Consider the following 9,646-nt stretch of genomic DNA (forward strand, 5'->3'; position numbering starts at 1 on the left):
GCCACCCCCCCCACCCCCTCCCCGCCCCTTAGAGCGGCCATGACAGTAACTCGTGAGCTGCACTGACAGGCCTCAAAGCGCTTAGGGCGGGGCTAATAAGGAGTTGGCCCAAACAGGGATTTCCCCCTCCTCCCCGCTTCCCATCTCCCCCTTTTCCTCCCTCCTTCCTACCGTCCCCAGTGGACTTGGAGCTGGAGGACATGACCTTGAGTCCCAGTTCTGTCAAGAACACAGTGGCTGACTCTCTCTACATCCCTTGCCTTCTCCGGGCCTCATCTGTCTCCATCCTGTTCAATAACTGGGGTAGGGGTGTGCTTGAGGCTGGGATCCCCTGAAGACCACCCTCACTGTGCAGTTCAAGGATTTCAGGGTCCAGGAGAAGCGGGGGTTCTCAGCACCAGGGTGCTGGGAGCAAGAGAGGCATATGGACGCCTGGGTAGGTCAGATGAGTGGACAGGGTCAAACCAAGGCAGACGGGGCAGAGTTAATTTATGCAAGCTGTGGCCTCTATCCTTCGTTCTGCAGAGTGAGCGCTGTGGTGACAGGGGCAGCTGGACGAGCCACGAAGGAGGGGGGCCTGGCAGGGACGAGGAGGGACGACTCCAGAGGTACTCACCGTGGGCGCTGGTTTCCCTCCCGACACGATGCAGACCAGCGTGAAGTTCTGGGCTTGGTAGCGGCTGAAGGGTGCTGGTGTGTCAGCGGCCACCACCTCAATGGAGGTGGGAGGAGCTACTCAAAAGAGAAGCACAGGAAGACCAACGCTTAACTGGAAGGTTCGGGAAGAGTTCACTGATTACCTAGGATGGGCCAGGTCCCACACTGGGCATTGGGGTGGGGGACAAATATTGCACAATTCCAGGGGGTGCCACTGGCAGCAACGACAGTAAGAAGGATGTCCCTACTGGGCATACAGAGAAGGCCCTGCCTCACGGGGCTTACAGCCTGGTGGGGAAGACAACCATGAATCAAGTGATCACACGGTCAACTGTGCTAAGTGCATCAGATACCAGGAGGTATGACAGGATGTAAAGGGACCCGCTCAAGCCTGAGGAAGCGACCCCGTGCTGTGCCTGAGGACGCAAGAGTAGGCAGAGGACAAGTGTGGCAGGTGGAGGGAACAGCATGTGCAAAGGCCTCGTGACAGTTGGCTCAGGGCAGGGGGGATGGAAGGCAGGCTGTGTGGTGGGAGGGCAAGGAGGGGGGACGTGGTGCCTGCTGGGGCTGGGGAGATGTGCAGGGCACCGCTGGTGGGTCACCGTTTGCAGTGGTGTGCTGTGGCTGGTTCCTACCAGCTCCTGAGAGCCGATTGTGACATTGCTGGGAATTTTGTGAACCAGTTCTTAAACTGCTGCTAGATCGAAACAGGCCACGGTGGGCATCTTTACGCCATGGAAATCAGCCACCACTGCAAATCAGGGCTTTCTTGTTTGTTTCCTTCCCCCGTCCCCACCCCAGGCCCCCAGAGAGCAGGTTTGCCAGCCCACCGCTGGCTGTGAGTTTTTCTTCTTTGTCCTGAGAGCAGGAGGAAGAAGGCTTCAAGCAACAGCAGAGATATGATCTGAGCTGCATTTTGAAGAGACTGGAAACACAGAGTGCCGTTTAAGCCAGCGAGATGGGTCGCTTAGACCGTTGTGAGGGCAGAGCAGGAGAAGCAGATGACTTTGAGAGATATTTAGAGCCAAGAGTCTTCCCTCTTTCTTTTTATTTTCCCCCCAAAGTTGGCTTATTTTGATTGGTCCTGCTTCCCACCAGCTTCCCTTTCTGCTCTCCTCACCACCCACTACTGGCTGGTTTGCCAAAGCAGGTGTTCCCAGGCACCGTGGGTTATTGAGAGGTCAAATGTGGAGCCATCGGGCACTCCTGGGTCCAAGTCCCAGGGAAGTCACCACCACCTCCATGTCCTTGGGCAAGTTACCAAAACTGTGAGCCTCAGTTTCCCGATTTGCTAAGTGGGATTAATCCTTGGCAGACACATTTGAAGGATGAACCAGCTAATCGATATGAAAGGGCTTAGCGCGTGCTAGTAATTCACTAGTCTTATGATTCTTGAGATTATTTCCGCAACTTCCTTGTCATCAGCAGGACAGGAGCCAGAACCTTACAACTTTGCTTAGGAAAGGCTGTCAATTCTGGCTTCTTGTAGCCTTAGGTCAAGTGCAGTGGGGGACACAGAGAAAATGAAGAGGGGTGGGCCTTTCCTTCCTGCAAGGGGTTTTCACTCCAGTTAAGTTTAATTAAATCCGACCAACATTTCCTGACACCTACTAGGTGCGGGCATGGTGCCAGGTGCTCACCACAGGCGCCCAGGGATGAAACGGATACAGCGCGTCGAGAAGCTCACAGTCTGGCGGGGGCGACAGACGCCTGGCAACTCTATTTTAAGGTCTAGTGAAACGAAGCTAGGTATGAACCATTCATTCACTCAGGCAGCCGCCATGTGCTGTCGCAAGGGAAGCGGAACAAATGGGAAACAATGGGAGAACAATAGATGGAGAACTGTAATTAAGTGTGAGGTGGTAGGAAACAGATGGGAAGTGGGGTAAGGAATTCCTAGAGGGGAAAAACACACCAGAACACTTCAATTATCCACAAGTCACAGTCTGCAATCTAAGTTTTCTAGAACTCACTGAAAGCCTGGATCCCACGGCAAGAACCAACAGTGACCAACAGTTAGGAGCCAGGAGCTATTCTAAGCCCTTAACGTGGGTTAATTCATTTAATCCTCACCACTCGTCTACATGGGTTTATTTATTCCCATTTTACAGATGGGGAAACTTAAGAGGTGAAGTGGCTTTCTGGGGTTCACAGAGTTTGGATTTGAACCCCAGCACCCTGGCTTCAGGGCTCAAACACTGACCCTAAGCTGGAACACTGACATATCTTTGGAAAGAAGAAAGAAGTTCGTCCCTATCGGCACCTTTAGCCCTAAGTGCACATTTTAGCTGCTGGGGATGCTCATTTACCTGACACATCTCAACTCTCATGGATACCTTTAATCCAGATCCTTGGAGGAACTCTTCCCGTGGGTGGCTCTACTTAACTCGGATGCCCCAAAGATCAAGGGACCATGCCAATTAGAGCTTAGAATAATTCTCTGTCACTGCTCATGGTGGCTTATGGGTAGGGATAAGTATACCCTCCAAGAATCCTAGGCAGCGGTCCCCAACCATTTTGGCAGTAGGGACCGGTTTTGTGGAAGCCAATTTTTCCTCGGACGGGGTGGGGGGATGGTTCAAGCGGTAATGCGAGCGATGGGGAGAAGCTGTAAATACAGATGAAGCTTCGCTCCCTTGCCCACCGCTCACCTCCTGCTGTGCGGCCCAGGTCTTAACAGGCAGCGGACCAGTACCAGTCCACGGCCTGGGGGTTGGAGACCCTTGTACTAGAGGCTCAGGGCTAGTCAGGGGGCACCTTTAAAATCCCTCATTCCTTCTTTCTTACTTTCATTGAGCAAACAGGAATTAGACACCTAGAACCTTCCTTATAGGATTGCTTTGAGGAATAAATGAGATGACGCTTACAGGATGCCTAGCACATAGCCTGCAATACAGTTTAGCAATTTTAATTAATATTATTTGTCTCACTATTATAAAAGAGATAGGACAATGGTTAAGAGTATGGGCTCTAAATCACACTACCCAGGGTTTAAAGACCAAGCGGTACCATTTACCAGCTATGTGACCTTGGGCAAGTTATTTAGCCACTCTGTACCTCAGTTTCCTTATCTGCAAAGTGGAATTATAGAGTACCTGTGAGGATTCAATAAAGAAGTACCTGAAAGTGTTTTGAAAGTGCATGTCAGATGCATTTATCAGCAGAATTTATTAACATTCTTTCTTTGAGGCTCCTTGCTACTTTCTGGGAAAATAAATCATTGTCTTTGCCTTTGGGGCATTCACGGTTTAGCGAGGAGACCAGAAATGCTCTGGACCTGCACTGTCTAATACAGTAGCTGCCCACCCTCTGTGGCTCTTAAGCATTTGAAATGTGGCTTTTTCAAGTTCATATGTGCTGTAAGTGTAAAATACACATTGAATCTGGAAGATAATTTTTTAAAAGTGTGTAAAGTATATCATGAATATTTTTATATTGGTTACTTACTGAAATAATACATGGGATACATTGGATTTAACAAATATATTATTCCAGTTCATTTTAACTTTTTAAAGCCTTTTCTTAATGTAGTCTTTATAAAACTTACAATTAAATATATATATATATATATATATATATATATATATATATATATATGTATTTCTATTGGAGAGGGCCAGTCTAGACCTTCCATTTTACAGGTAAGCAAACTGAGGTCAGAGAGAGGGAGAGATTTGCCTACGGTCACACCGTCAGTCAGTGGCAGTGCCTGGACTGGCACCCAGGCCTTCCAAATCCTGACCAGGCTTCTTTGTACAGCACAAGTGCTCCCCCCAACACACACACACACACACACACACACACACACACACACACATCCCCATTCTGGAGATCTGCACCCAAGTCACGCACACCACCCACACAGACCCTGATTGGGAACTGTGTTCTTGTCCCTCGTTATACTTCTGAGCAGGTGTTAGCAATATGTACAGTTAATCAAGCTCATAAGACAATAACGGATTTCAGTTGTATGGAGCATGACACGGCAGAGCTGCTAATATCAGCGTGGACAGCCCAGGCTTCCCACACTCTGCATCAATGTATTCCTCAGTTGCTGTGTCCTAGGAAAATTTCACTCTGCATCTCGCCTCCTGTTGCCCGCCGGAGGGCTCTGAGTGCGGGTGGTCAGGGAGCTGTCTACACCCGGGAGTCCTTGGCTGCCTCGGGATGCTTCACTCCACACGTCATCTTCTCCCCCTTCCTCCTCTCTTCCCTTCCGTTGACTACGTACAGCACTCTTTCCCCCACAAACTGCTGCTTCTTAGGCTCGTGGTCTAGCACCTTCCCTTACTCTCAGTCTTTCCCGTGCCCATCTTCTCTACCTCCATCTCTCCCTCCTTTTCCAGTCCCATTCTCACCTGTATCCCCACCTCCATCCCCATCTCCATCCTTTTCCTTCTCCAACTCCATCCCCATCTCCATCCCCACCTCCATCCCCATCCCCATCTCCATCCATCTTTTTTCTTCTCCACCTCCATCCCCATTCTCTTTTCCATTCTTATTCCCACTTCTATTCCCTTCCCCATCCCTAAATCTACTCCATCTCTATCCCCATTCCCAACTCAATCCTCATATCTGTCTCCATCCCATCCCTCCTCCAAGCCCAACCCCATCTCCATTCTCATCATCCCCATCCCTGCTACAATCTCTGACCAAGGTCAAAGCCCCCTTATGACTCTATGCCTGGAATAGATCCCGTGGCCCCAGAAACAGTATCCAGTCAAAGACAGATGGCCAGCTGCAGTCATGGGTATAAAGGTCCTGGACGAGAATAATCCCAAATTCAAAGCTGGGCTACAGAATGAGCAGTATAGAGCAAGGCCACCTGGCTATGATCCAGGTGGCATATAATGGCAAAGAATCATTAACAAAGACCCCTAGATCACCAGTTTCTCCCCACTCTTCTGAAGCAGTACCCTATGGACTCTGAGAGTGTGTCTTCAGGGATGTCCGTGCTAGTGCAATGCTCTCCTGGGGCGAGGGTGGGTACCATGTACCTGAAAGGACCCTCCTCAGAGACACTGGGCAGGCATATTTGGCCTGGGCAAGGGAGAAATAGTAGTAGTCATAGCAGTAAGGCCCTAGACAAAGGCAGAGCTTCAGAATTTACAAACCACTCGTGGACATACCACAGTACTTGTGTAACCCCAGCCCTGTGCATTAGGAAGAGCCCCTCAGTTCTACAAGTTCACCATCATGGTCAAACAGAGGCCACTGCCACAGAACTCCCCTGAATCCACTGCCCCCAAGTCAAGTCAGTGGACTTCCCAGTTTATTTATTTATTTATTTTTAATTTTGGCTGCGTTGGGTCTCTGCTGCTGCGCGCAGGCTTTCTCTGGTTGCGGCGAGGGGGGGGCTACTCTTCGCTGCGGTGTGTGGGCTTCTTGTTGCGGTGGCCTCTCCTGTTGCGGAGCACGGGCTTCAGGCGCACGGGCTTCAGCAGTTGCAGCACGTGGGCTCAGTAGTTCTGGCTTGCGGGCTCTAGAGCGCAGGCTCAGTAGTTGTGGCACACTGGCTTAGTTGCTCCGTGGCATGTGGGATCCTCCCGGACCACGGCTCGAACCCGCGTCTCCTGCATTGGCAGGAGGATTCTTAACCACTGCACCACCAGGGAAGCCCCCCAGTTTATTTTTGACTTTGCCTTAAGGAGAGAGAATTGCTGCTAGAAGTTTCTTCGACTGATTTTGTCCAGCATCCGGGAAGGTAAAGCGGCTTCACACCTGACACGGCCACACAGCACAGCACGCCTCTGTTCCAGGCCATTGAGGAGGGGGCAGGAATCAAAGTTATTTTAGACTCTACTGTTAACATCGACACAGTGAGGCAATGGTTGGGTGATTGGTTTTATGAAATTAACTCTGAAATATTGCGTTTTTCTCTTGAAAGCAGAACTTTGTTTCGGTCATCGTAACTCACTTGGCAGATAATGTGATGGCTCTTAGCTCTGTAAATCATCCTTTGGCTTTTGCAATTCAGGAACACAAACCTGTTGTGATATAAACCCCAGCAGATCTGGGTCTAACTGTATCTACTGAAGTTAAATTCTCTCCCCACCATGAGGCTCCCCCCAACTCCTCCCAGGGAACCAGCTCAAATAGAGTCAGGCCAAGGTTCCAGCCCAGGCTCTGTTACCAACATCCCATGGGACCTTGGGCAAATCAACTGACCCACACGGGCATCAGTCTTCCCATCTATAAAATGGGTTCAATAAAACATATCCTGCCAAACTTTCAGCTTCCAAGATTTTGAGAGAAGAAGCGAGAATATGGACATAAACCTTCTACAAGGATGGTGAAGTAGAAAGGGATTATTTATATTACCTCTTCAATTGCTCTCACTTCTCCCTGGGCTGGGAGGGACATGGGAAGTTCTTCTTCCTCTCAGGGGTGGCCACTGTCTGGAGGAAGGGATAATCTCTCCTTTCCCTTGGGTACCTTGTGCTAAATTGGTCTTAGCACACTCCTGCTCTGGGTGTCATTTATCAAAGGGCGGTAATCAATTAGATTTTGGGGAGGAGTGGGGGAGGGAAAAGACAAGTTCAAAATTACATTATTTGCAAAATTCCATTCTTTCCTCTCAGCGTGCCTGCTCTATTGACTGCCTTCTCTTTCAATCAGCTACTAGTCATTACACCATATTTAAAAAAGAAAGAAAACCACCCTCAATATAAAAGTGTTCATGAATATAAATATTCCTCCATGCTTCCTATTTTAATTTCTTTCTTTCTTTTTTTCTGTCCCACATCTCTGTGTCTTTCCCATCCTCTCTACTGGTCTCTCTCTGCTTCTTTAAGATGCTACTCAAAACAGCATCTCTTCCAGGAAGACTTCTCTGCTCCAGCCACACAGAAATGCCCCAGGTTCCTTCCTCGCCTTGCTCACCTCCTCTGTGCCCCGGACATACTAGTCCTTCTGTTGGTTAATTCGGCTTCATCTTTCAGGTCTGCCCTTAACTGTTGCCTCTTCCAGGCAGCCTTCCAGCACTTTCCCAGACTGGGTTAGGGCTCATCCTCTGGATTCCTGGAGCATCCTGTTCTTGTCATACCCATAGGTGCTTGTCATTCTGTCCTGGGCCCACGTCTGTTTCTCCATTAGGCTGTGTGCTTTCTGAAGGCTGGAGCTTTGTCTTTCTTTAACCTCAGAGCTAGTGCAAGCCTGCCACGCAGGGATTCAATTTCAATTCCTGTTTGCTTTTTTCCTTCTTTCACTTCTAGTACAGACAAGCACACAGCCTGTGGAAGGAATCCCGAAAGACCTTGCAATGCCGTGGGCCCTGCCACCACCTCTAGCCTTGTCTCGACCCTCCCCCCAACACCATGCTCCAAATATACGGAGATTTTTTTGGTCTATAAACACCCTAAGCTTGTTTCAACCCCGGGGCCTTTGCATCTGCTCTTTGCTTTGCCTGAAGTCCTTCACTCAGCTTTGAGCAAGGCTAGGTCCTGCTTATCTTTCAAGTCTCAGCTCAAATGCCACCTCCTAATCTAAGCGAGGTGCCTCTTCTATTCTCTGTCACAGCACCTTGTTATTTCTTCATAGAACTCATCATAAGGTATAGTTATTTCGTATACTGGTTCTCACACTTGTCTTTTCTTCCAACACACCCCACTAGTATGTAAGCACCATGAGGACAGGAACTCTTCTGTCTACTGCTACATCCAAGGGCCTGACACACAAGGGTTTGCTCAATCAACATTTGTCAAATGAATGAGCTGGGAGGAGGGACTTAAGCGTCCTGCCCTCCCATCCCTGTCCAATTTGGAAGGGCTGAAATCTTAGCCATGTCCAAGACCCTCTCTCCCAGCAGAAGCCTGAGGAAGAAACAGCCCACCAGCAGAAGGGGGACTCCAGCAAGAAAAAGAGAGAAGGAAAAGCACAACGCTTTGCTTTATGGGAAAAGTAAATATTGAACTGAGTAGTGACGGCAGCCAAGGGGAAAAAATACTGACAAAAAGCCCCCAAATGGAGCCGCCATCAGTGACAGGAGAGATAAACGCAGTGCCTGTGCGTATATGAGCTGCAGTGGGGCCCTTTTATGTGGCATCTGCTGAGCCAGATCACAACTCCCAACCCTGGAAGCGAGTGGGAGCCCGCATGCGGATGCACCAGCGAGGGGTGGGAATCTGGGGTCCAGGTCATTGCCAGCATCGGTGGCCACTGCCCAGACCCTCCCTGCCTGGAGACGGAGGCCCTTCTGAGTGGAGTGGGGTCACAAGGGTACCCAGTGGCTGCGGGTGTAGCCCATCCACGCCGCCTTCCTCTCTGAGGAGAGCTGGTTGGCAGCCCCGTTCACCGGTTCACCTGCCTCGCCCCTCCCCTGACAGCTGTTGTGCTTTCCAAGTGGTAGGAGATAAAATTAACAAGCCCAACTGGAGGCCCTGGCTGGCTGCTCTGGGGGAGCAGGGGAGTGCGAGGCGGGTGGTGCAGCGTGGGAAGTGGTGAATCGGTGAGGCTGGGCCTCACCCGAGGCAGCTCGGGTTACTGCTGATGTAGAAATAAAAGCCTACGAGCGCCTGTGCACACACACAGACACACACACACGTAATATATGCACACACAGACACACACACACACAGACACACACACACGTAATATATGCACACACACACAGACACACACACAGACACACACACACATAATATATGCACACACACACAGACACACACACACGTAATATATGCACACACAGACACAGACACACACACAGACACACATATGCATACGCACACACACAGAGACGCATAAACACACATACGCATACACACAGACACACACGTATATATACACAGACACACACACATGCACACACAGACACACATAAACACACACATATGTATAAGTGCACACACAGAGACACATAAACACACATACGCATACACACACACGTATATATACACACACACATGCAGACACACATAAACACACACATATGTATAAGTGCACACACACAGAGACACATAAACACACATACGCATACACACAGACACAC

The 9,646-nt window shown here is 49.7% G+C and overlaps 1 protein-coding gene across 1 annotated transcript in view; it reads right to left on the reverse strand.

The window, feature by feature from the left end:
• The window catches only part of IGSF21 (immunoglobin superfamily member 21), a 245,141-nt gene that overhangs the window by 13,892 nt on the left and 221,603 nt on the right, over positions 1-9,646 (reverse strand). The window contains exon 5 of the mRNA XM_029230255.1: positions 617-732. Coding sequence (XP_029086088.1) covers positions 617-732 — 116 coding nt within the window. The remainder of the gene's footprint in view (positions 1-616; positions 733-9,646) is intronic.

The sequence above is a fragment of the Monodon monoceros genome, unplaced genomic scaffold, assembly GCF_005190385.1.
Source record: "Monodon monoceros isolate NGI ecotype Baffin Bay Population unplaced genomic scaffold, NGI_Narwhal_1 Super_Scaffold_18, whole genome shotgun sequence".
In the NCBI taxonomy this organism is placed as follows: Eukaryota; Metazoa; Chordata; class Mammalia; order Artiodactyla; family Monodontidae; genus Monodon; species Monodon monoceros.